General features: G+C 42.9%; 1 protein-coding gene across 2 annotated transcripts; it reads left to right on the top strand.

The window, feature by feature from the left end:
• The first annotated feature begins 5,579 nt into the window (after positions 1 to 5,579).
• LOC147440965 (putative hexosyltransferase MUCI70) lies at positions 5,580 to 25,219 on the top strand. Of its 2 annotated transcripts, XM_086482748.1 has the most exons (10): positions 5,580 to 5,773; positions 6,115 to 6,502; positions 6,825 to 7,253; positions 7,369 to 7,588; positions 7,660 to 7,769; positions 7,850 to 8,049; positions 23,739 to 23,842; positions 24,071 to 24,258; positions 24,355 to 24,554; positions 24,633 to 25,219. In XM_086482748.1, exons 2-10 carry the CDS (start codon positions 6,220 to 6,222, stop codon positions 24,822 to 24,824), a joined length of 1,926 nt encoding a protein of 641 aa, XP_086338874.1. In that variant the 5' UTR covers positions 5,580 to 5,773; positions 6,115 to 6,219; the 3' UTR covers positions 24,825 to 25,219. The 2 variants fall into 2 exon arrangements, with proteins under 2 accessions (XP_086338874.1, XP_086338873.1); XM_086482747.1 differs by having other exon boundaries at positions 5,580 to 6,502.
• Positions 25,220 to 27,890: the final 2,671 nt, after the last annotated feature.

Genomic DNA, 27,890 nt, shown 5'->3' with positions numbered 1-27,890 from the left:
TAGAAAGCAATCTATTAGCTTGTACAACAACACTCCCAGTCCAATAATAGAACTGATGCCGATAACAAGGCTAATACAACTACCTATAAATTGAACGTAATCAACCATGTTCAGCAACGACACTTCTGATCCAAAATAGAACCAATGCCGAAGTGAACACAATCAACACGTTGTAAAACAGTGCTTGCTGGTCTAGCGTTTCACAACGACACTTTTGATCCAATATTAGGACCGATGCTGGCGTGAAAAGCAAGATCATCATACTTTTAAAACTACAAAAAATAATTATTAAGAAAAGAGTATACCAACTTAAAAAGAAAGTAGTAAAAGAGTTTATGAAATTAAGCTAAAATTTATACCATAATTTTTTGTCTTCCTTGTGAGGACTCTCGGGCTTCTTTGGTATCCCGCTGTTGCCCGACAGGCTACAGTGCTATACAGGCGAGCAAATCTCATCGAGCCTCCCGGTCCCCTTCAAGTCACCATGCCATTTTTTGTGAATGTGAAGACTTGTGAATTGAGAATTTTGTTAATTAATAGTGTGATCACACAAAAAAAACACGTGATCACATGAATTTGAAATCCTTGTTTAAAATTTTGATATTTTTGATTTAGTGGACATTGGGGATTTCTCATGGAAAATCTATAGCAAGTGCCCTCTTTGCCATAAGGCAAGACTATACAAATGCTATATATCTTCATCTTTGCTATCAAATATTCATAGAGCCAAGGCTAAATCTTCAAAAATCCAACTATATCTCATATCATTATCTAGTCATCATTTCGTTAGAGGATGCCCCCAAACCGTTAGGAGGGTGGTTTCATGCAAGCATATCTCTTTTGGAAATTCCTTTCATCATGTAGAAAATCTAGAATATCTAGGGGGACTCGCACAAAAAATTCTAATCTCCAGCTAGAGCTTAAATGTAGGCCACAAAGGTCTCGCAAAAAACTTTCACAAGGTATAGTAAACAAGTCAAACAAATAGAAAAAATTATAAAGTGTCAGAGCTACAAGAGGCTAGAAGAATGAGAAGCGCAACCTATAGAGTAGACATAAGAAAAAATTAGACGACTTAGATATGCACTAGACAATGCAAAATTAAATTATCTCAATTGAAAGAAGATTTGCTTCAAAAACTGATGGCTACCCATTTTGATAGGCCAACTCTATAAATTTTTAGACTTCTGCGGAGAGAAAAAACATAAATTAGTATTTCAACAACATCTTTGCAACCCCTTCCTCAAACTAGAGGCCAAGAAGCTTGCTCAAGAAGAAATATCAAGGTGTCAAAAAAAAATTCTAACTCACTTGCCTAACAATTAGACTCTCCCTTTGCTCTTTCAAAGGTCAAGGAGGCAATCAAACCTCAAAAAAAGGGAAAAAAGTGTGGGCATGATGGTTTGACCGAATTCTATCATCAATTCATTGATATGTTGGCACCAAAAATGGGACGAGTCCCTTTGTTTTAGGACCCTCTCTCGTGTCATGAGTATTAATTCTAAACTTCTAAAAGTATTTTCCAACTTAAATTGGCCACTAAGTATGGGGGAAATAAACACAGAGCAAGTGAAATTGATTAAGTGCTAATGGCAATCAAGGCTTGGGACCAAAGGGGAAAGTCCATAAAAGAACAAGGATAATTGCTAACTAATTATCTCAGTTCATAGGTACATGTCAAGGAAGGATAAATTTATCTAGGACATCCTTGATCAAAGGTACAAGACAAAGGAGAGGATCAATAACACTTATAGGAGTCTAAAAATAGAAAATGCATGTGCTAAGCTCGAGTCATTAGAATAACTCTTTAGACTCCAAGTATGAAGTTTGGGAAGCCTTAAGGTGAAGTTTTGACTTGCCACAAATTGTCTAAATTTAGCAAGTCTAAATTTAGTAGGTTTTGAAAGCAGCTAAGTGGCACCTCCAAAGCACTATGCTAAGATTTTGCATAGGAGATAAAGAATTTAAACCCCAAAGGGTGAGTTTTATTTTTGCCAAATATTATTCTAATTTAGAAGGTCGTAAATTAGCAAGTAGTAGACTGCAACCCCGAGTTAGCTTCATAAGCCTCCAACGTTTGTGCAAAGGTCTTGCACCCGAGCTAATTAAGTAAAAGGTAAGCTTATGGTTTTTTATTAAATGAAAGGGAAAGGATAAAGACTAAGGTTAGATCAACCCTTCCTAATTTAGTAAGTTGACTCTAGTTTTTGTTTTCTAAGCTTGACTAAGCCACACGTCCAAGGTAGCAAATGCTTGCTTTGTGTGAACTTAAACAAGTGTGTGTGGTGTCTCCACTTGCCAAGATGAGTCCCAAGAAGGGGGGGAAGGAGGGAGGGGGAGGATTTCTAGCATGCAAGGCAAGAATGAACAAGTGTTTGACATGCTTGAGTTGCATTAGGAGGTGTTCTCACCATATTGGTCAAGTGTGAAGCATTCTAATCTAATTGCACACTAGCATAGCTATACAAGAGAGGTCTCGTTGCACTTTTAAGGCTCTTTCTCCTCTCACACACTCTCTCAAGTGTGCAAAGCAATCTCTCTCTCTCTCTCTCTCTCACACACACACACACACACACACACACACACACACACACACACACACACACACACACACACACACATGCTCAAGCTCTTGGATATGGATGCAAATCCAAGCCAATGAAAGTTTCTTCTTCTCCATCTCTACTATGCTAATACTAAACTATGTTAAGAACTTGCTCATCAACAAGTGTACATGGAATAACAATTCTCTTGCTTGAAAAATACCTCTCCACCTTTATCTTACTCTTTCCCCACAATTCCTTTCTCCCCCGCTGGGGTGTTTAGGGTTTGGGAAGGAGGGTTATACCATGGAATCTTAAAAACATGGAAGAGTTCACGTAAGTTGAACCAAAGAGGGAGGAAAGAGCATGAGCTTTCTTGCCTATGATGGAACCTTCAGAGCAAATGACAAAGTATTGGCATTTATCCAACAATTTGACGCAATTTTGGGAGATGAAGATTTCTCCGAATCTTCAAAGCTCCAAAATGTTTCTATGCATTTCCAAAAGTCAACCCGTCAATGGTGGGCAAGCCTATGTGAAGCTCCAAAAATTTGGAAAGCTTTGATGATTGCTATTACAAAGCAATTCCTTCCAAGTGATGCCAAAGACAAAGTCCTCACGGAATGGTGAAGCTTGAAGATGGCCCCATATGAGTCTATCCAAAATTATGTGGATAAGTTTTGGGAGTTACACCTCAAAGCCACAATCTACAAAAAGATAGATTTTGCGGAACAAATGCTACAATCTTGTGCTGGCCTATCTGAGGAGATGAGCAAGTATATCAACTCACAAAGACCTAAAACTATTACAGAGGTCATACATCATACTATGGTCAAGGATTCATTCCCAACAAGGGACTAAGAAGGGCTCCAAGCCAACAGAAGCCAAGGAATCACTAAGCCAATTGGAAGAACAACGCGACACAAAATTCTCCCAAGGCTAACAACAACAACAACAAAGGAAAGGCTTTAAGAAAAAATAAAAGAGCTACAAAGGTAAAATAAACTTTCTCTTGAAAAGGTTGACCAATATCGTAAAGATAACAAGTGTTTCAAGTGTGGAGAGCAAGGTCATATTTCCCGTGCATGTCCCAAGAGAAGTGAACGTAATGACCCTCCTAAAGCCACCATGGTGGAAGCTCTAAAAGAGGAAGGCCATTGCAAGGGAGCACCACTCTCTTATGCTTGGGGAAAAGTAAGACATCATGATGCTTTCATATTTTTTGACCTTGACTCTACCCATAACTTCATTTCTATCGAGCTAGCTACCAAGCTAGGAATTTGTGACTTCGAGATGGGAGATGTGGTATAAGCAGATAGAGATTTCAAAGGGCAAGAGGTCTCAATCACTCCGTTGATTAGGAAGTTAAGGCTCCATGTGCAAAGTTATGTTGATAAAGAAGATTTCTTCATCTCTCCACTCACACATGAAGATGTTATCCTAAGGGCACCATGGTTTGATTGCATGGCTGCCACTACAAAGTTTCAAGAGAGAAAAGTCCTCTTTTCCTATCGAGGCAAGGATGTTGCGCTTGATGTTAATAGTTCGGGCAACACTATACCTCTTGTACAAACTCAAACTTTAGACAAAATAATGAAAAGCTCTCTTTCTTGTTACATGGGTTTTGTCAAGGAGTCTAAAAAAGATGCATGTGTTCTTAACGAAGTTAAATATGAAATTAAAGAGGAATTAGAACTTTCTAGTTTCCTAAATGAGTTTCAAGATGTGTTTACAGATGACATTCCCAGGGAGCTACCTCCCAAAACGGGACAAGATGATCATTCCATAGAAGGATAGAGACGTTGGAAAGCTCATAAACTCCACGAAAAGGGATTTTGAACATGGCAAGACGTGCGAGACAACAATAGCGTCAGTTTTTGTCTGAAAGGGAACTTATTGCTAAGTTTGGCTTCTCAATAAGTGATTTAGCTCTTATCCATCGGTGCATCCTACTTTTACAAGAGGGGCACAATTGGAAAATTGCATGTAAAGGGGACTTGATTTATGGCGACTTCAATGGCCAACCAAGCTCCCTCTAACCAACATTCATTGCTTGCAATTGCCCACATCAATATAGTTGCATAGTAAGGTGATGTGGGCTTAATAAGAAGAAAAGGCAAAGGAGGTCGAAATTCACTATGTTATGGGTCAAACATCTAATTCCAAAAAAACTTCTCGTTCCACAAAATTGTGTGGATAGGGGATTATGCACTAAAACTAGGCAAGAGTAATGGCCAACGGTGCAGCTCTGTAGAGGAAGATGTTTTTTAATTTTTTTTAATAGTTTGTAAGGATAGTAAATAGGATTTGCAAATTCTGAACCATATTACACGTATTAAATGTTCTCAATGACATGGAAACATATTTATTTAGGAGATTTTATGGGCTTCCCTACTGCTCTGTGGGATGCAGTGCGTGCTGAGTACTTATGGCATATTAGAAATAATAAGTGTAAGTAAAGTTTTGCTAATAAACAGCCCGTTGATAGTGATTGGCTACCTATTGTTCTGCTGTAGGCTTTTGAAGTGAAGAGTCATCTTCAAAACTAGACTCTCGTGCCTAGAGAGATATGTCAAAGCTGAGGAAAATACATGCAATGAAGATCTTGTAGAGAACGTGGATGCATTCTTAAAGCCTATCTACTATTGGGAAACTGAGCTTGTGGAAGCGCTTGAGTCTCTATTGGTGGAGCTTGATATTTACTAGGAGCATATCCAAAAAGTTTATGATGCTTATGCAAGTGTCTGAGTGGACCATAATTAAAATGATTTTGTATATATTTTTTGTAATCGACACCTATGAGGCATGTTGCTTGTTTGGATGTAATTTGCTCAAATGTATTGTGCCCTCTCTATTGGAACGAGCTTGCCTCGCAAAAATGTAATATTTTGTCCTTTCTAGTATATTAAAAAAAAAAAGAGTTTGGAATTGTAGCTCGTGAAAATACACTACTCTTGGGCATCTTCAGCAATGGCAGTGAGAACCAGTCTTTTCAAATGGGTGTGTGTGTTTCTCTTGTTTTTCTCTCGCCGGTCGGTTGCACACGCATACTCCAAATCAAAAGCAACAAATTGAACTACCTTTGATTGCTACTTCCCCGTACTAAGCAGAAGGCGTAGGAAGTGGAGGCCTGCCAGCGGCTTACTAGAGATAGCAATACGCTGAGAGCCTGAGACGGGGAGCAAGATATAAGAGGCTCGAGGGGGCTGCATTGTCTTCTCACAGTGAAGGTACGTTACAAAAAACGCAATTACTTCTTGATCAGGGTGCCGTGTTGCGGATCTAGCCCGAGCGCTCAGCCATTACCCATCGTACTCCAAGAATCAAGCCTACACCTCTCCACTATCTTGAAATGGGTGAACCTCTTCTTTTTTCTTTGCTCCTGCGAGCGCACTCTTAACAGGCTATCTTAGCAAGAAAGAAAGCGCTATCTCCTGTTGTGAAGCCTGTCTCTTCTTGCATGTTTTGCACCAGAGATCAATTTCATTTCTTGATTCATCAAGGAGAGCATCAAGTGTTTAAAGTGGACTTGTGCATTTTGTTCTTTCCGAAGCAAGATCACTTTGTGCAGGATCAAGCCTGCTTTTATTCCTACTAGCTGTGGGCATGCAATGTGGTACTTCTGGTTGGCGTTTCATGTAGTGGGTGCTTGGTGAAAGCAAAGGGCAGGGAGGCCATGACCCCACTTGGCGTCCTTCCGCGCAGCGGCAGCAACAGCAGCATAGTCAGCTTGCATGGTGCAAATGGGACGTGGCAGCATCTTAACCCTTCACCAGGCTTCAAGAAGCCACATATCAAAAGCCCCACCCCAGGTGATTCTGGGTTTTTCTCCCGTTTACATCGGACCATAACAGGCAGAAGAGTCGGGATGCTTTCAGCAGCTCTTGTCTCTCTTTTCTCCTTCCTGATGCTCATCAACATTGCGAGTCGGCTATCAGTCCACTTCATTCCTCCATCGGGTATGCATGTAGCATTTTTGTTTCCTCTTTTTAGGAGTGGTCGAGAAACTGTGTGCACAACCTGGATAAAATTATAGCGTGGATAATTGTATCATGTAGATAGTGCACTAAAAATACATGGATGACTGAGCAATCACGCTATCCAAATGTTCCAGCTGCATTTGTGCAAGTTGATCTTCGTGTTGTCTTCCCTCCTCTTGTAAAGGATGCCAGTTCACCCTTCCCTATGCTCAGTTTTCTACAAGCAATAGGCAGTCAATTCACTGTGCACGATTTGGATCAATTTTTCTGAAAACATAACAAGCATTTAGGATATCTACAGGATTGGAGGTGATCAAGACTTTGCGGACAGAAAGTAACATGGAGAAGATACCGGAACTGGAAAGTGAAGCAGCTGCAAAGGGTGTAGAGACGTTGGATATAGCGTACACATCAAAAATAGATGTGGAAAACTCAGGCACACAGGGAGACGAAGGCAAGCAACTGCAGATGATGAGTACAGGAAAGATTAGAAGCTTGGAATCGGAGGTGCAAAGCACACAAGCAACTACCATGGCTACACGAGTACTTTCTGAAGGGGTAAAATCAAAGGCTCACACTGTTCCTGAGTTTAACCCACCCAATCATAAAAACCATAGCAGCCTCCCAAGGTCTCTACTTAGCTCAGATCAACCTCTTCCACCTGGCCATCCTTGCCAAGGATTTACCTTGCCACCACCCCCTGCTGACAAGAAGCGAACTGGGCCCCGTCGTGAGTACATTGCTTGCTTTATCTGCTAGATTATTCAGTGCTTTGTATGAAATAGATAAAGGTCAAATCTTGGCTGGCAAATTGCTGAAGTCATTCTTTAGTGGACTGTTTGCAGCATGCCCTGTTTGCTACCTCCCAGTTGAGGAAGCCATCGAGAAAATGCCAGCCGCAATGTCTCTTGATGTATCAACTGTGAGAAGCCTTACCTACAAGGTGGAGCTACCTGATTTTGTCCCACAGGAGGGCCTTCAAGGTTCCCATTTTGGTGGCCATCCTAGTCTAGAAGATCGTAATAACTCTTTCCAAGTTCAAGAGCACATGAATGTCCATTGCGGGTAAGTTGACACAATTTATTTTTGGACTTCATAGACAGTCTATTCAACTAATTTGAGGTTTTTATGAGTAGGTTTGTACGGGGTGTGAAACCAGGGGTTGGAACAGGTTTTGATATTGATGCAAAAGATCTTGCTGACATGGATAGATGCAAAGGAATCGTTGTAGCATCAGCTATTTTTGGTAGGTACCTATCTTCCTACCTTTCTGCAGTGAGGGATATGCTGGGGTTTTCAGATTTAAGACCTGGTGCTGCATTGCAGGTAACTATGACTTACTGCAGCAGCCAAGAAATTTAAACCCATATTCAAGGAGTACTGTTTGCTTTTTTATGTTTGTGGATGAGGAAACCCAAAAATCTTTGGATGAAGTCAAGACAGATGGGTATGCAAAGGAAACCGGGGTTTGGAAAGTTGTGGTCGTACGTAATATGCCATATAAAGATGCTCGTCGTAATGGAAAGGTAATTTTATGTGCAAATTATGTAAGATGCTCGTTTCTGAGTGTACATAGTACTTTTTATAGAACAAAGTTTTCACCCAATACCCATGCCCACTAAGATGTCCATTTATTGCATTTCGATATATATTCACCTAGAACTGTCCATGGCTTCTTCTTAAGACAAACGTAATGTATGTTAAAGTGGGGGAACCGCAAAATTGGCATATGGGAACACCAAGGGGTGGTAGGAACATCAAATGGAACCAAAATTTTGTCGTCCAGATTATGTAGATAATGATACAAAAATAAAAGGAATATGGAACTTTAGATAAAGAGACAAGGAGCTAGGGTTGCTCCCACACAATGAGGCAGACATTAGGTTGGCTCAAATGCTCATGCTTAATCTACATAATTAATTTGTATTGAATTTGCCCACCGAAAACAGCAGCCAAATTAGAGGATGATTTGAAGCGTTGAGGCCATCTTCTTGGAAAAAAGTTGGCGGTTTGTCACCTAGGCACCCTCATAGTAGATCTAATCCCCTTTTGAATCATACTGGCAAACCTTAAATATGCAAAGAGATAGAGACCTGTTAGAGTTAGTCATCTTTCCGGCCGGTCGTGTCTTGGTGGCCTCAAGTCCCAGGCTCTGGTTGCCACCTACAGGCCTTTTTTAGGGTTTGCGTGAGTTTTTTCTGATTTTAGCGTCGTGGGGCTTTTATGGGGAGGTGGGCACTTTTGTTCTCTCCCTATATAGAGAGGGGGTGCCCACCAATTTTATGTGTGTCATCAATAGATTGCCAGCTTTTTGGGTCTCTCTCTCTCTCTCTCTTTCGTGTTTGTTCTCTCTTCTCGTGTAGCTTGTCTCTAGCATTTTCCCTCTCACTAGCATTTTTTTTGTGGTAAATATGAGATCGCCATCCCTCCTATTGTGCCTTTGTGTTTTGCAAGTTTCTCTCTATTGTGCCCTCTCTTGCCCTGGGCGATTCCATCTGTGCATACACTGCGGATCTAGAAGATCACCACGACGGGATTGCTCTCGATGTTGCCAAAGTAATTTCTATTTAATGAAATTAGGACCATTTAAATTTGTGCACATGAGGATTGTTAAGTTAAGAACTGTATATCTACAAGATTGAGAAAGCCATCGAAAATGGACATCTTTGGTGCATCATATGATGGGTGACGTAAAGCATCACTAGGGAGTTGTTCTGTAAGTTTGGTGGGAGAGACCGAGTAATGGATATTCTTGACGCGTCACAAGATGGGTTATGGAACCATTGGTTAGGAAATATTCCATGGTCTGAGAGGGAAATTCAAATTGAGTAATAGTTATGCGGAAGATGCAAGTACTTGAATGAAGATGGGTTCTGAGAAGCTTTGAAGAAATGTAGATTTTTTCTAAAAAGCAGGATTCTTTTTGAGTGCTTGTTGGTAAAGCATCTGTGAAGGAGTCTATGTCTGCATCGCATATGTTCATGAGATTGCATCCAGGGACACCGTTGTGAAAGCGTAGTTTTCATTTAATTGAGTTGTGAATAGGTTTAGACCTCAATAACTACCATAACTCTCCAACAATCTCTATTTGTGTAACTAGATCACCGGAGATGGGTGAGTCCAAAAGAAAACTGAGACAACTTGGAGTAAAATCGCTTCCTCTGTAACTGAATAGCAAAATGTGAATCTCAAGGAACTCGACTCAAAGAGATTCACACCATCGGTAAACTCAGATTGCTAAGAATAGGAAGACCTGAAAGGTCCTCACCCGAGTAGAATGAGCTGGTCACTTCTGACAACTGTTCCAGGTTGGAGTGTTAAGAGTTAGTCAAATCAGATTAGACAAGCAAACTTCAGATATACGATCAAACAATGACTGAACTGAAAATAGAAGCTAGAGATGTCACCTGCGCACTTCACTTGTGCTACGTGGACATGCTTCTGCTACAGTCTAGCATGGGTCATTAGCTTAAAACCTAGCCTGGCACCTTTGTGAGCCTCTAGCAGGACGTCACGTCCAGGCCGGTAATAGTTGCATACCCTCTCTTGCACAGTACAACATTTTAGCATAGAGGAAATTTACCGCGTGTGAACCACCTCTAGCATGGCACTCGATTCCTCTAGCATGGCACTTGATTTAATAAGTGATTTTCAGCATTTTATTTAGCAAGGGCGTGAGGGCTGGCCTTATGCTTGCTCGACCCAGCCTTTTCCAACTATATATGCATGCCTTGGGCGCTAGGAGAAGGGGGGGAGGCAGCAGAAGGAGAAGAATCTGCATACTCCGGGTTTGCAAGGCCAGAACAGCCAGCGTTTTCAGCCTCCTCTCCATCAGCGTTTTCAGCCTTGATCATCAGCGTTATCAGCCAGAACAGTTGGCAGATTTCATCCAGTTGTCATCCTCGGCGATAGCATTCAGCCCTTAGCCTTGTCATGGTTGCAGATTCGAGCCGTCAACGTCGGTAGCAGGTTCGGCATTCAGCCATAGCCTCGTCGTCGTTGCCATCATCGTTGACACATTACCCCAGCACCTAGTTACCCCTCGTGTTTTGGCTTGGCTCGTGCCTAGCTCAGCATAGGAATCCTGTCACAAATTGCGGACGTGTCAAGCCACTGAAGGTTGGAGCCACTGTGCAGATCCCAACTGAGGGGCCTAAACCCTAAGTGAAGAGGTAGAAGCTGTAGAAGATGAAGTAGGACCATCACACACGCACACAAAAAAGATACGTAGCCAGCTGATGATGTGGCAGATTTGTACGAACAGCCCGGATTTCACGTTGACTGCTGACGTGCTAGATTGTACGGATTTGCGTGAATTGCGTTGACATGTTGACGTGGCAGCTTGTACGGATTTTCACGATTTGCACTGTTGACGTGGCAGTTGTACAGGTTTCCGTGATTTACAGTGGCAGTTTGAAGGATGCTTTTGAGTTTGAAGGCTTTTCATGTAAATTGCTTTTGGGCCTAGGGCCTTTAAATATGAGGCCATGGGCTCATTCTCATGCATGCTTCCTAGAGAAGGTGCAGAGTCTAGAAGTACCGGCTTGTACTGTGTTGATGCAATATAAAGAAATACCGAAAGGGGCGCTAAGGCTTGGGGCCAATTTTCTGGGGTGGAATTCCGCCACTCCGTGTCGCATGTTCTCTCTCTCTCTCTCTCTCTCTCTCTCTCTCTCTCTCTCTCTCTCAGTTCAGTTGTTATTGAAGTGCTCAAAGTCTGTTCAGTGTGTTCTTTTCTATTGGCACGTGGTGTCCGTCTTGTGACAGTGGTCTCAGAGCATCAGGCGTGTGCTTTTCTGAAAGCATACCGGTCCTATGAAAGAGCAGACAGAGCTACTGGAATTTTACTTGAAGTATCTTCGGGGCCCGACCCAAGACTTATTAGCCACTCCCACCCTTCATACATCGTGCATCGGGCGCGCTCCCGTCTTCACCGCTCATATCTTACAGGGCATAAGCCATAAAGATCATTTGCAAGAGAAGGATCCAAGATTTGTTTCGAGCTGCTGTTTTTCTCAAAGGCAGTGCCATGCAGATGCTGATGTCTATAGCTACCAAGCCGCACACTCCAAGGACTTGGCAATCTTTTAAGAAAATTTTTGCCCGGAGTTATATGGTTTCTGACATCTTCCTTTGAAGTGCAACTTTTGGCAGAGAGGTATCGTGAAATGCTTGCCATGGAAACCCTAGCAGATTATAACTTGAAGTTTCTCGACATCTCTCAGTAGGTGTCTCTTTTCGAGCTAAAAACCTTGGAGGTCTAGTGTGATTGTTGTCTTGGGACTACCATCGCCGCCAGAGGAACGCTGACTGTCCAAGAGCTGATGGACCATGTTGTGGTTGTCTATGGCCTTATGGAAGGAACCACCCCTAATTTTTGATGCAGGTTTCAGGATGGAAAGTCAATCGACTTTTCGAGCTTGCTTGATGTCGAGATTGCTTTTTAAGTTTGAGTTCTATTTGAGAACTTGTTTGGTGATGTAAGGTGCAGCGGAATGAATGTTGTTCTTTCTCAAGATGAGTGATCCATATTTGCTCAAGGTTCCTTTTAGTTCTTATGGAAGGGAGAGCCTTCCGTTCTTAATGGAGAGTGCTATGATCACGAACAAAGTGAGTGGACACTGTGCGTGCAAGTGTATGAGACTCAGAGATAGAGAGAAGAGAGATACGACACCAGAGACGTAAAACCCTCCTCTGAAGGCCCCACTCTCGTTGGCGAGAGTGGTCTACGATTGATTGCACAAACGGGTACAATGATGATGCATAAAACTGATGCAGATCTAGGCTATGTCGACGACGACAACCGGGATGGCGATGACGACAATAGGGCTGAAAATGGGATGGTTCTAACTGCTGTCCAAAAACGCTAACTGCTGAAATCTGCTGTGATGGAAAACGCTGTTTTGGTGCTGCTGAAAAACGCTAACTTGCCTGATGGAAAACGCTGAGATGCTCCTGTGTTTTAGGGCTGAAAACACTGCTGTCCTGCTGCGGGTCAAGGCTGAAAACGCAGGTTTTAGGTGCTGCTGGTCAAGGCTGAAAATCTGCAGCTACTCTGTCTTGGACCAAAAACGCTAGGCATGCAAAGTCTGCTGGGGATGGGACTTGCAAAAACGCTAGGCTTGGAAACAGTCCTTGCTGTGGAATCTTGCAGAGAACACCGAGGCTGAGGTTTGATGAAAAACGCCAGGGAATGGATCTTGCTCGCGGGATTCGGCCCCAAGGGGTTCTTGCTTGAGAAGTTGCCTGTTGAGCGGTGGAGCTCCTGCTGCCTCTTCTGCCATTTAGTGCTAACTTTGGTTTGCTTATATATTTTCTTACCCAAATTGCCCTACCTACTTTTGTTGGAAAGTCACTTAAATTAATAAGTGAAAAATGCCAAAAATAGGTAAAATAGGCTAAATGCATTGGAAAATTCCTCTGATGGAATCTGATAGATTCTGATGGGAATGCTTATGATCATGTTGTGTGCAACCAGAGGATATGCATCTATATTAAGTGACTGGGCATGCACGGTCTACGAATAGACTCACAAAAGTGCCAGATCACCTCTAAATTCTAATCTAGATTGACTGGACTGACGGAAACCCTGTTATGGTGTAGCTTGTCCATGGACACACAGGGTTGGATTTGTCACGTGACATCCCCTCCTTTTCAAAGTGAGGTACTGGTACCGAATTGTATGGCGTCGAGGGAGATCGCCAATAGCATCCGGAATCCAAGAAGGGACTCTTCGCCGGCCCACTCGGATGTGTGGGTCGTGCGGTACTTGAACTTAATAAAGGTTGCAACGCTTGCTTCTTTGGGCCGCACCGAAAGCGACAAAGTCTTGTGCGGCTCCGTTGATACTTCAACTTCGTCTAGAGTCCTGCTTCTTTCTTCTTCAAGAGTCTCCATGACTGAAAATTCTTGAAACCATTTCTAAGACACAAACATGAACATACCCATTCCATGTAAAGTGAATGCAGAAAATCTTGTCTTGCGGAAAGACTGTGCAAGCCATGTAGATGAATAAAGAGACGGAGTGCCAAACCGTTCATCAAACACATGCAAACAATGAGATCGAATCTCGCTCTTTTGATCGAGAGCAATCAACTCTGGCAATTCACAACGGAAATGCCCATGCTTGGTGCTCATACTTTCATGTGCTCGTTCTACGAATGTGTCATGCCAAGGAAGAGACAGGAAAGGTGACTTCCTTGAATGCATACTTTTCAGCTTTTCATGAACAATCCGCATACATCCGTGCTCATTCATGAGTGAAACGTGCTCAACATACAATATATCATGCCTAGGAAAAGGGATCACATAAAGACGCTGACTAAAATACAGGAAACGATCACGAATGAAACACTCGAACAATGCGTGCGTATCAATCATGCGAACACATAATACTTCCTGTGAGGGTTCTTTTGGACCTAGGCTCGAGAGCCAAGATCGATCCTTCGTGATTGATCGAATCTGCAACGAGGTTAGCTTCGCTAGAAAAAGCATCAACTAACACATCATCCTTGTGAACAATCACATCATCTTCATGCAACTCATCATGCTTGTGAGAAATCTCATCTTGATCATGCAAATCATCATGCTTGTGAGAAATCACATCTTGATCATGCAAATCATCATGCTTGTCTTTATCATCCAAATCATCATGTCGATCATTCTCAATCAAATAATCATGCTGCTCACAACCATGCAAATTCTGTGTGTCATGCTTTGGAGAAAAAGAGACAAAGAGTCTCCTTCGCACGAATCCGTTCAATCTTTTCTTGCATATTAGCAAAGAGAGATGGAGAATGAACAATGTTCTCTCCATGAATGACAATGGGAGAACCACTTTTGGCATTGAGAGTGAAAGTGTTAGCCTCCCAATCAATGAGAGGGTTAGCATCACGAAACCATCGAATGCCTAAAATCATATCACATCTTGAGAGAGGAGAGACAACAAATCTTCTAGTGAAGGCAGCTTTTTGAATTGCAAACAACACATCAAGGCACTCCTCCGTGATGAGAGCGTCCATATCGGGAACAAAGCCAGAGACCTCGATAGGAGATCTCTGACTAACTTCTAAGCGGGTTCTCTCAACAAGAGAGGGACTGATCACATCATGCATACTACGTTGGTGAAACAATATGACAAAACGCTGCCCCATCATATGATCAAAACATTTAATGAGAGAATAATCAATGGGAGGGTCATGAGAAACTTGCGGCACACTCGTGTTATCATTAATTGCATGGACAGAGGAAGTGGGTTCTGTGGATTCTTTAGATTCATTCGATTCGAGCTTAGGACATGTTCTTTTTATGTGACCCTTAATGTGACAATGAAAACAACGACCTTCCTTAGAATAAGTGCTTTGCTTTTCTGACGTGATGTATCCTCCTACAATTCCTTGTGCTACCTTTTCATATGGAGTAAGCTTAGGTTTAGCAATTGTGTGAGCCTTACCCTTAGATTCATTGGAAGAATTCTTTTCTGAGAGACTGTTGGAAGATTGGTTAGAAGAGTTACCATTCTTACCATTCTTACTGTCGGAGGGTTTTGAGAAGTCTGCGAGGTACTTGTGGACGTCTTGTTCTCCTTAGGCTTTCCCTTGTTGTGCTTCATCTCCTGTGCGAGAGCAATCACTACCGCCTTGTTGAGATCGATTGGATCGAGCACCTCGACATCGTACTTGATATACTCGTCCAATCCATAGAGGAATGCCTCTTTGCGTTCATCATCCGACTTGCGTAATTGGGTACCTAGCTGCAAAACACGATTAGAAAAAGACATAACCGGCATACCATTTTGCTTGAGAGTGCGCCAATCGTCCTTCAACCGTGCTAGGTATTGAGGTGGCATAAACCGCGCCTTGAGCTTGTCTTGGAAATCAGCCCAATTGAAGGAAAGGGGCGTGAATTCGTCGGCTTCCTCTAGGTGCACGGCTAGCTGTGCCTCTTGCCATGCGTGGTACCAATTGATAGCATCACGGGCAAGGTACATAGCTGCCGTCAATACCTTGCTATTCCCTGTCTTCTGAGTTGTCGCAAAATAAGCATTAAATTGATGCAACCAAGAATGAATAACTGTAGCATCCATCTTACCATCATACTTACTGAAAGTCAACTTCTCGGTGACTGGGTTGTTGGAATCCGCATCGTGGCTTGCGCTTGCCGCCACTTGAGGAACTCCCACGATCTTTGGCTGGTTCGGATTTCGAGGCAAGTACTTGTTGAATCAACTCTTGAGTGCGTAGTTCTCTTTGAGCCTCTCGATCGATCTCCAAGGCCACTCTTTGAGCGGCACGCTCGGCCTCCAAGGCCACGCTTCATGCTGCCGCTTCCTCCTTTCTTTGTTCTTTTCTTTCTTTTCGTTCGTCGCACTCGTGTTCTAAAGCAATGCGATTTGCTTCTTGTTGTGCGGCAATTCTTTCGTTTCTTTCATCGTGCTCGCGGTCCTTAGCTTCCTGTTGTTTTGCTTTGCGTGCTAGTTGTGCCAACGCAACTCGATTCGTTTCTTGTTGTTGTGCCATTATGTCCAACATCGACTTGACCATTGCCTCCATAGAAGTTGGTACAACTCGTGGCGTAGATGGCGAAGGGGGAGGGTAGGAAAAATCTCTTGGTGGAGAGAACTCTTCGTCGCCTCTCTCCTGCTCATCACCTGTATGCGAAGTATCCATTCCGCTTCGGGTGACGACCATGCACTATGATCTTTGGTAAGAGTTCACGAGGAACTTGGGTTCTTGAGGGTCTTGGGTTCTTGGGTTCTTGAGGTTCTTGAGGTTTTCTTTCGCTTGCAAACCTTGTTTTAGAAGGATCTTCTCTTCACCCGAGTTCTACTCCTTTCCACGAGGGCACCCCTTGTTTGGCGGCCTTGCGCTCACACCAAGGTTTCTTTTTCCCACCTCATGTCTGTTGGCCGGCCGTAAGTGCACGGTCCGCTCTCAATGAGTGAAAAGAGAGACAAGGGGAGGTTGGACAAGCCCTTCTTTCTTGGGATTCCTGTCACTCTTCAAAAAACACGATTAGGAATCGACACGCCCAAGCGAACTTGGGTTCGTGCGACCGGAAGAAGCAAAAAAAATTCTTGTGATTCTTGTGGTTCTTTCCTTGAGTGATACAGAACGTTGCCAAAGCTCTGATACCAATGTTAGGTGTAGCGGAATGAATGTTGTTCTTTCTCAAGATCAGTGATCCATATTTGCTCAAGGTTCCTTTTAGTTCTTATGGAAGGGAGAGCCTTCCGTTCTTAATGGAGAGTGCTATGATCACAAACAAAGTGAGTGGACACTGTGCGTGCAAGCGTATGAGACAGAGATAGAGAGAAGAGAGATACGACACTAGAGACGTAAAACCGTCCTCCGATCGCCCCACTCGTTTGCGAGAGTGGTCTACGATTGATTGCACAAACGGGTACAATGATGATGCATAAAACTGATGCAGATCTAGGCTATGTCGACGACGACAACTGGGATGACGATGACGACGATAGGGCTGAAAATGGGATGGTTCTAACTGCTGTCCAAAAACGCTCACTGCTGAAATCTGCTGCGATGGAAAACGCTGATTTCGAGGCTGTTTTGGTGCTGCTGAAAAACGCTAATTTGTCTGATGGAAAACGCTGAGATGCTGCTGTGTTTTAGGGCTGAAAACGCTGCTGTCCTGCTGCGGGTTAAGGCTGAAAACGCAGGTTTTAGGTGCTGCTGGTCAAGGCTGAAAATCTGCAGCTACTCTGTCCTGGACCAAAAACGCTAGGCATGCAAAGTCTGCTGGCGATGGGACTTGCAAAAACGCTAGGCTTGGAAACAGTCCTTGCTCTGGAATCTTGCAGAAAACGAAAAGGCTGAGGTTTGATGAAAAACGCTAGGGAATGGATCTTGCTCGCGGGAATCGGCCCCAAGGGGTTCTTGCTTGAGAAGTTGCCTGTTGAGCGGTGGAGCTCCTGCTGCCTCTTCTGCCATTTAGTACTAACTTTGGTTTGCTTATATATTTTCTTACCCAAATTGCCCTACCTACTTTTGTTGGAAAGTCACTTAAATTAATAAGTGAAAAATGCCAAAAATAGGTAAAATAGGCTAAATGCATTGGAAAATTCCTCTGATGGAATCTGATAGATTCTGATGGGAATGCTTATGATCATGTGTGCAACCAGAGGATATGCGTCTGTACTAAGTGACTGGGCATGCACGGTCTACGAATAGACTCACAAAAGGTCCAGATCACTTCTAAATTCTAATCTAGACTGACTTGATTGACGGAAACCTTGTTTTGGTGTAGCTTGTCCACGGACACATAGGGTTGGATGTGTCACGTGACAGGTGATCCTGTTTAAAATTTGTTTCAAATGGATGTTATCTGTTTTGAACCTGTCTTGGTGCCGATTTGAACTGTTGGACTCTGGTCTTAATATTGGTTTCATTGATTGGTGATTTTACTCCCGGGTGGAGAAGAGAGAAATAGTGTTTTGGTATTGTTTGAACTTCGGAACGACGCAGGCCGATGCTTGGGGAGCGTTTCGTTGTATGTTTGAAAACCTCGGAACGATGCAGGCCGATGTCTGGGGAGCGTTCCATTGTATGCCAGAAAACCTTTGAACGACTCAGGTCGATGTCTGGGGAGCGTTTGGTTGTATGCTTGAACCTCCTAGCGACGCAGACTGCGGTCTTGGGAGCGTTCGGTTGTACAGTCCTCTGAGCTCATGGCCTGGATCTTTTTAGGTTATTTGCGGGGGGATCGTCGAGGTAGTCGTCGAGTAGCTTCATCCGTTGGTCTCGGGGGAGTGCTAAGTGGCGCTGTTCGTTGTGTCTTGTAACGTGCATATGTGAGCATTTGTGTTGCATTGTGATGTGCCAACCATTGAGAATTCCTAATTGGATGAGATTGTTTGGGTATGTAATTTTAGTGCATCAAGACACCTATGGAAGATCAGTGTGGTCTGGGTGTGATGGCTAATTTTACTACGCCGGAATATCAAGAATTCCGACCTGGACGAAAGGAGAAGCTAACTCCTTGATCAAAAGAGCCGAAAGGAGAAGCCAACTCCTTAACAAAAAAAAGAGCAAACTGATTGTCCCTCGGATTGACCCTCGGAATGACCCTCGGATTCTTTTTTGGAGCTAACTTGAATTGTTTTGCAGATATGTTGTAATCGTGGATGATTACTCCCTTTCAAGAAGGGGGGATGTCACAAACTGCTGACGTGTCAAGCCACTGAAGAATGGAGCCACTGTGCATATCTCAACTGAGGGGCCTAAAGCCTAAGTGAAGAGGTAGAAGCAGCAGAAGATGAAGAAGGACCATCACACACACACACACACACACACAAGATACGCAGCCAGCTGTTGATGACATGGCAGATTTGTAAGGACAACTTGGGATTTCACACTGATTGCTGACGTGACAGACTGTACGGACAACTCGGGATTTCACGCTGATTGCTGACATGACAGACTGTACGGATTTCTGTGAATTGCGCTGACATGTTGACGTGGCAGCCTGTACGGATTTTCACGATTTGCGTTGCTGACGTGGTAGTTGTACGGATTTCCATGATTTACGTAGGCAATTTTTGGGCATCGCTTTTGGACCAGATGCTTTTGAGTTTGAAGGCTTTTCATGTAAATTGCTTTTGGGCCTAGGGCCTTTGAATATGAGGCCATGGGCTCATTCTCGAGCATGCTTCCTGTAGAAGATGCAGAGTCTGAAGTATCGGCTTGTATTGTGTTGATGCAATATAAAGAAATATCAAAAGGGACGCCAAGGTTTGGGGCCAATACTCTCTGGGGTGGAATTCCGAACACTCCGTGTCGCGTGTCGTCTCTCTCTCTCTCTCTCTCTCTCTCTCTCTCTCAGTTCAGTTGTTATTGAAGTGCTCAAAGTCTGTTCAGTCTGTTCTTTTCTATTGGCAAGTGGTGCTCGTCTTGTGACAAATCCTTAGTACCAAGTACCAAGAACCCGTACTACCAAGTATCAAAGTACCCGCAGTAGCAAGTCCTTAGCCTCGTAGTATCTAGCATCTACGTAGTATCCTTCGGTACCTCGTCAGTACCCAACATCAGTACATCAGAGCAAGGGGGCCCTTGATGGTGGCGTCTCTTTCTCTCTCTCTTTGCGTCTCTCTCTTTCATATAGTTCAGTTCAATTTCTCTTTTCAAGTGAAGTAAAGTAGCCTTGTGTTTGTGCGGAGTACTAAATCCATAGTTACTCGGAACACACCCCGTTCCGGAACAACGTTCCGTTTCCAACTCCGTTTCCAACTCCGTTTCCAACTCCGTTTCGAGAACAAGTATCGTCCGGAACGGTGTTTCGGAACGTTTGGGCTGCGCTCCCCGTTCCCTGTTACACTGACTAGATCCGAGCTAAATCCTTAAATCCTTCCGTTGCACTTGACATTGGTATCAAAGCTCTGTGTGCGCTGCTCCTGACATGAGACTATTTAGATAATGAGAGTACAAGTGGTAGGTATCAAGTACAACCATGAGTCTTGAGAGCCAAGTAACACTCAGAGGAGGAAATGTCAAAAAGTACAAGAGTAGAACTAGACTCTGGAATACCAACAGTAACAGTAGTCTCGCAAAATGAATAATAGGCCCTATTTATAGGTACCAAACCGGGCCTCAAACTAACTGTGCTCTGTAACTGTACCGTGGTAACTGTACTCGGTAATTAATAATTACCAATTCTAATTATTACTTTGATTTCCTACTAGGGTCTGTTCCCACTGTCTACATTTCCTTCCCCCTTTTCTTTGAATTTTGGAGTGTTTTCAAAATTCCAAGCATGCTTGTGAAAATGACTAATATCCTCGGGGAAGTGGTATGAATCCACCCACTTTCCTTTAACACGCTCTTCTGCAACAAATTGCAGACTTCTCTGAAACGTTGGTTCTTGGGCTTTCCATACATGCGTTGGTGTCATCGTTTCCTCTTATCTGGAGCCTTCTTCCTTGTGGCCTTCGGAATCGCCTGAGGTGGAGCTTAAATTGTCAAAGGTTGACCCATATGCTGAGCACTGTCAGTACCGTTATCCTTTTGAATGAGCAGAAAAATGGCTTCTTGCTCCAGCTGCTCTCTGCGATCAATCATCATCTCCATTTCATATGGCGTCAGAGCATTCTATGTCTTTGTGTTAGCATCATACAAGGTATATCTTCCCTTGGCGAGTGTGGCTTTGACCTGTTTGTGATAGACTGATGTAGTATGGATCCATTCCTCTGTTAAGGGCTGTTTTGCCTTGATGCGTGCTTCAAACAACACCTTGGCCATTTCCTTGAATTGTGGTTCTAATGACGCTTTGTTTGTCAGCTCCTTTTCTGAAATCTTTGAAGCCTCAACTCACAGTTGAAGGTGTCACAAGACGGGCACCACGTGTGAATAGAAAAGAACAGATTGAACAAACTTTTAGCACTTCAATAACAACTGAACCGAAAGAGAGAGACAACACACGACATGGAGTGGCAGAATCAAGATGTGCAAGTCGGCTCCGTTTTTCAATGGCTTGACACGTCAGCAATTTGTGACATCCCCCCTTCTTGAAAGAGAGCAATCGTCCGCGATTATAGCATATCTGCAAAACAACTCAAGTTAGCTCAAAAATTTTCGAGGGATATTCTGAGGGACTATCTGTTTGCTTTTTTTGTTAAGTAGTTGGCTTCCCCTTTCAGCTCTTTTGTTAAGGAGTTGGCTTCTCCTTTCGTCCAGATCGGAACTCTTGATATTCCGGCGTAGTAAAATTAGCCATCACACGTAGACCGCACTGATCTTCCACGGATGTCTTGATGCACTTAAATTACATACCTAGGCAATCTCATCCAATTAGGAATATTCAGTGGTTGGCACATCACAATGCAACACAAATGCTCACATGTGCATGTTACAGACACAACAAATAGTGCCGCTGAGCACTCTCTCGAGACAAACGGTCTGCGGTATGAAGCTACTCAACGACTACCTCCTCACTCCCCCTGCAAATAACCTAAAAAAGGTCCGGGCCATGAGTTTAGAGGACTGGTAGAACCAAACACTCCCTAGACCGTAGCCTGCGTCGCTTGGAGGCTCAAGCATACAACCAAACGCTCCCCTGACATTTCGTCTGCGTCGTTCGGAGGTTTTCTAGCATACAATGAAAGGCTCCCCAGACATCCCGTTTGCGTCGTTCGGAGGTTTTCAAGCATACAACAAAACACTCCCCAGACATTCCGTGTGCGTCGTTCCGAGGTTCAGACAATACCAAAACAACATTTCTCACTACTCCACCCGGGAGTAAATTCACCAATCATTGAAACCAATATCAAAACCAGAGTCAAACAATTCAAATCGGCACCAAGATAGGTTTAAAACCGATAGCATCCACTTCAAACAAATTTCAAACAATACTTTCTCAAACAATGTTCAAAAGTATCTAACTAAAAAACAACTAGAGAGTTTATTCAAGGCTTTGTTCGGACAACCGAACTTTGAGGATGATTGGCTTGCCCTTCTGTGTCACAGTGATGGTTCGGTTCCGAACTTGGAGAGTCGCATCATTCTTGTCGTGCTAGGGCATGCCCAAGAGAACGTCGCAATTGCCTAACTTCATAATGTGGAAATCAGCTTTTCCATGATAATCTTGGATAGTCACTGGAAGAACACCAATGAGCGGTACCACTTTCTGAGTTTGCCCCGTGGCTAGCTCAGCTTCAATTTCTCCACCTTCTGCATCATAATCAAAGTGCATCTGCTTCAAGAATTCTGGATGGATGAAGTTCTCTGTAGCTCCGTGGTTAAAGAAAATAAGGGCTTTGAAGCCGTTGACTTTGCCATATGCTCGACCCAATTCATTTGTACTTTCAAGGCGTAAGCCATAAATATCATGGACTAGTCCAATAGCGGGTCTAGCTCTCTTGGCTGGCGGTGGCCCTGAGGATCGTTATGTCGTAGGAGTAGAAGGTTGTTCTGAAGACGTCGAGGCTCGCTCAAGACATGTAGTAAATGTATGTCCTGTTTGAAAACATCCAAAGCATTGGCCTTCATGTAAAAGGGTTTCTCGTTGACGTCGTGTCAGACGAGGCCTTTGAGGTTGGGTGTCACGAGACTCCCGAGAATTTGTTCGTTCTTGTCGAGAGTTGTGGTTAGTGGCCGGAGGTTCTTCTGTGGTAAACTCCAACTTCCCTTCATGAGTTTGTAGCCAACCGCGGCATGGTCCATAAGCTCTTGCATGGTGGAGACTTGCTTGGAGAGAGAATATTCCTGCAATGGTGATGGTAGAACAAGATGTGATTACCACTTGGAATCATCTGAGGATGACCAAGGAAGACACATTGGATGTTTACTGTCAAAGATTTTAGTTGGCCACCAGCCCCCACGACCTTTAAAATAAGGAAAATTTGGAAAAGGGGCACCCAAAGCCCTCAAGGGTTATTGGAAAAATACTCCCAGCCTGCAAGAGCTTGATGGCCATGGAACCAAGCCAAAACCAAAGGCTAAACACATCCCGATATGAGAAAACAACCTCACACTGGCTGGGCACAACCACAAAACAGCCCTCTCTCCCTTAACACCTGTCCTTGGGAAGAACTGGGACCAACCGGACGAATCCGAGAGATTCCTAAACTCTATAGCTTGAGCCTTGAGGGGAGGCTCTTTGCCTAGCTCAAGCTATCGGAAAACCTTATGGAGAAAACCTAAAACCCACGATTGATGAGTAAATCAAAAGGTAGTAGAAGAATGATGAAAAAACCTCAATTAATCGTGGTGTAATAGGAAGTGGTATCTATGAATCTGCAAGTCTATGAATCTGCTTGAAGCAGATTCGTACATAATTTTCATGTAAGCAGCCAATTTATGCAAGCCTCTTAGTTAAGCACCACTTTGGCTTGCTTACCCCAACAGCCAACCTAGACCGGAGGTTCCTTAACCCCTTAAGGTTATGGTCTTTGGATGGTTAGACCAGTTTGTGGAAACTTCGTGTATGTGTAGGAATAGTACTGGGATGGGTGATCTCCTGGGAAGGTGCTACCCCCATGCCATATCATTTTGTGCTTTTCATTTTGTCTCTTCTTTTTGGTTTTAAGAGGTATGCCAAAGCAAAGTAGATGTTTCTACTGAAGCAAGTCGACTTCGCTAGTCTTCTGCCCTGTTATTTCGGATTAGTTGTTGGCATTTGGGCATGCGTAGATAAAAAACAGTTGGCTTGGGATTCTTTTGCTGTATGGTACTTGTATGATATCTGTTGTCCATTATTGTTGCAGATTCCAAAGCTGTTGCTTCATCGCCTTTTCCCAAATGCACGCTTTTCATTATGGATTGATGGAAAGCTTCAGCTCGCTGTGGACCCTTACCAAGTACTGGAAAGGTGATTAGAAGTTTCTGACAAATTTATTAATTTAATATAAATGTTAAACATGCTACTGTTGTAGTAAGGAGCTCTTTTCTTGTGGGTTATGCAAAAAACTCTGGGTTATGGGTGCTCAATAGTAATTCTTCATATACAATCAGATAAAGTCTGCTGCAATAGGTGGAAAAATTATTTTTCTTTCTACGTGAAACATTTTGGAATGTTTGCTTGTACACATGCTTGCAGGTTTTTGTGGCGGCAAAATCAAACATTTGCCATCTCTCAACATTACAAACGCTTAGATGTCTTTGAAGAAGCAGAGGCAAACAAGGCTGCTGGAAAGTATGACAATTCTTCAATTGATGCACAAGTAGACTTCTATCGAAGAGAGGGGATAACGCACTTTGACAAATTGGGTTCGCCTTTTCGAAGCGGTTGGTGTTGATGATCTTCAATGTCATTCTTTTTGAAGTTTATCACTTCACTGTTGTATTTCTAGTTATCACATGCTTAGTCATTGTATTATGTAGATGTTCCTGAGGGTTGTGTCATTATTCGAGAACATACCCCGGTTTCCAATCTATTTACGTGCCTTTGGTTCAATGAGGTGGATCGGTTCACGCCTAGGGATCAGCTGAGCTTTGCTATCGTTCGCAATACACTAATGGAAAAAGCTTCTTGGGGAGTCAATATGTTTCTCGACTGTGAACGACGAAATTTTGTGGTTCAGGTTTGTTATTCATCACAATTTCAGGGGTAAGCAGCTAAGTGGATCTTTTGCTAATTATGGGCAGTGGTTCCTTGACAGGGTTATCATAAAGATGTACTGGAGCAGAAAAAATCCCTCTTACATTCTTCGTCCGGGCAGATGAGAGATCCGCATAAGGTTCTATCTATACCCTCAGCTGCATCAAAAGAGAAGGGGATGGTTCCATCACATGCCAGGCCCATAGCTTTGACAAGGAAGGCACGAAAACATAGGCGAGGATCTGTTTTGTGATAGCAGTTATGGATCCCTTCGTGATTAGATCACAATTTTTTGGTACAAGTTTCTCAGACCAGAGAATGTCTGAGAGCAGCTGGCCGACAAGTCAGAGATTCTTGCGATTGCCTGGAATACAAAAGTCAGGCCAAGAGTGATTTTGCACGGCTTTCACAAAAGATTTTCACAAACAGGACAAATCACAATCCTCTAATCTGTAGATTTTGGCAGATATTTGTAAAGCCTGGGAAATGGACAAACCAAAAGTTCGTCCTCATTCATTATAGGTGAAAAAGAAAAATAGGTGAAAAAGAAAAATAAGGCATATTTGAGTATGCCGTGTACAAGAGAGCAACTGGGTGTACAGTTATTAGCTTATACGAGCCATTGAAAATCGGGGAACTTAAATGTCCTGTGTCGTATTCTACTTCCCTTTGTGTTTGTGCTGGAGCTACTTGTGTGTGAGATCACTGATTGCCATTTTATTTACCATTATCTGTTAAGAGTTTTTCTTCAACATGCCACACTTGTTACTGAGTAGGGTCCAACAATATATTATGCATCTTGAGCTGCCATACAATGCAGAGTGTACTAAGTTGGTGGATTGGCTATCCCATTTCCCTCGAGTATCAAATCTCGAGTTCAAAATTCATGGGATAGATCTTTGAGGTCCCTTGGAATTGTTCCTTGGAAATGCAAGAATGGATTCACTGAAATTCCTTAACTTATGCTGCACAACATTTTCTCTCCTCTCAGTAGGAGCCCATCTTGCAAGCTCAAGGGCAAGGAGGCAGTGACCAAATCAAGGTAGGCAGCTCAAGAGCCCAATGCTAAAGCAAGGGTTATCACAATCAAACAAAGCAAATAAAAATCATATAACCTGCTTAATGTATACGAAAATGCGCATAAACTTCGGGATGTCGACATTTGATGCACTGCAAGTAGGAGTACCTATCAATAATTTGTGTTCTCCCCCAGAAATGTGACCACCTAGTCAAAGAATCCAACATTCAAATGAGGAACCCTTTACAGGAGGTGAAAAGGTAGAATAACATGTAACATCAAGTAATAGAGGTGTTTGAGATCATGGGCTGTATTAAAAGCAACGGCGAGGGTCCAATGGGGCAATTGTTTTGCCCTCAGAAGCCCCTTAAGAGGGCCTATGGGGGAACCCTCTTAGCTTTGCTTGTTTTTTTTTTTTTTGTTTTGTTTATACTATTGACAAGAGAGTAATCTCAAGGTTTGAAGACCGGATTAGAAGCATGTGCTACTCGAAGGCTTTTAAAAGCATCTAATTCCTATGAGCATGCTTCTTAAGAAGATAGAAACACAGGAGTAGAGCTGTGCTTCAAGTTGCTCCTCTTCTTGCTTTTGCCCACCTTAAGCTGCCTAGGTGCCAGCATGTGTTTGTGTGCGACTTTATTATTGCAAAATGGCTCACTTGTTGGTTGTTTTCCCTTTTACACGATGCATTATTTATATTAAAGACTGTCATGTGACCTGGTGCCACAAATCACATGGACATACCATATTTTGTCTAGGAAAGTTTTTTTATTTTATACTTTTTATACAACACACTAGAGGGCCCACATGGGAGGTCCTTTTCCCTTCCAAATATATGGTCGGGCAAGGGCCATACCATCGGGCAAGAGCCACATGTAGGCATCACCATGACCACCTAATTGATGCACCACATGTGCTGGGAACAACGGAGAGAACCCGTAGCAACAAGTTAGGAACCTCCTCCTCGGGCGACCCATGCAAGGACTCGAGTGTTCAAGGACGAGCATTGACCTCAATTCCGTGAAATTCTTAATCTATTTACATCAGTGACAGACAAACACATTTTATAGGTCTGCAATAATAACAACTTCCTTTAAAGAAAATTGTCGTTATTGTTATAAGTTTGTGAATATTACCATATTATGGTTGTGATGTGCGTGAACATTCAACACACTTAGGATTCTTGAACGTTTTTTTCCCTCCTGTTTGTTTATACGTTCATCACTCTAGGACAAGCCTTATCTTTGTGTTAGCACACCGTGTAATCCTATTTCTTGCGTTGTGTGCTTTTGAGCTTTGCCTCCATCTTCTCCATCTTCATGAGCATTTGTGCCTCCATATTTTCAACAATTGTTATACGAGGAGATTTTGGCATCTTGAGCAACGTCGCCAATACCTTCCTCTCTCACATTTTCATATTGAGGTGATGTTTGGTGAGCGTTCGCCGTGGGGCGATCTTGGGGTGAGCTCATAGAGCTCAGTATCATCAAAATTTTGATTTAGGCTTAGTTTGGCCACTACCCCTTTCTACTCCATAATCTTTTGTGGGTTGTGATATATAGCACAAGTTAGTTTTGTGTAGTTTACCTCTATAAAGACAATTTTGCATGAAGTGTAGTTGCCATCCATGGCTGACAAAACGATGCTTTTCGCATGGTGTCTCTTAAGGATAAATTGGATGTGGATGACTACCCACTTTGTCCATACATGGTGAAACATCTCCTTGTTGCAAAGAATTTTGAAACATTGTGCAGGGTTATAATGTAAGATAAAGTACTATGGATGTAGATTTTATGGATAATGGGTTCTAATAGCTCCAATACTAGAGTTATTTTGTTGAGCAGGCATCTTGGGATGCTAAGGATGTTCACACTCAGGTAGTGATTGTGCTTTCGGTTAAGCTTATCATTACTCCAAACATTCACTTAACACGAATAGCAAACATGCATGGAATAGAATACCTTTTTTATATGTAAGTCCTAATTTGATAAAAATTGCTTGCTTGCATAAGAAGTTAGAGTTTAAGATTATGGATGTAGTCCTCATGGAGATTAAAGATCTCAATTAGCATTTAATTTCCATTGGTGAGATCATTCTTGACAATTCTCCAATGCAGACAATTTTGGATGCTTTGCCACATTCTTATCAGACTTTTGTAGACAATCTAGAAAAAATAGGACTAAGTAGCATGGTATTGAACGATCATTTGTGGCTACACAGAAAAAGAAGAATAAAGTGATAGGCATATATACAATGCACGAGGAAAAATACCTCCTAGTGACGGAACAATGCCCTGGCGAT

The sequence above is a fragment of the Adiantum capillus-veneris genome, chromosome 15 (genome assembly GCF_014529385.1).
Source record: "Adiantum capillus-veneris isolate H3 chromosome 15, ASM1452938v2, whole genome shotgun sequence".
Taxonomy (NCBI): domain Eukaryota; kingdom Viridiplantae; phylum Streptophyta; class Polypodiopsida; order Polypodiales; family Pteridaceae; genus Adiantum; species Adiantum capillus-veneris.
Note: the sequence above shows the minus strand (reverse complement) of the source record. Positions and strands in the feature narration are given on the sequence as shown.

Excerpts from the sequence above, each read along its gene's own strand:
- LOC147440965 (XM_086482748.1), top strand. The coding sequence starts at position 6,220 with ATGACCCCACTTGGCGTCCTTCCGCGCAGCGGCAGCAACAGCAGCATA. Across the intron at positions 24,259-24,354 it reads GGGTTCGCCTTTTCGAAGCG|ATGTTCCTGAGGGTTGTGTC; the intron begins GTTGGTGTTGAT and ends TGTATTATGTAG. Across the intron at positions 24,555-24,632 it reads GACGAAATTTTGTGGTTCAG|GGTTATCATAAAGATGTACT; the intron begins GTTTGTTATTCA and ends GTTCCTTGACAG.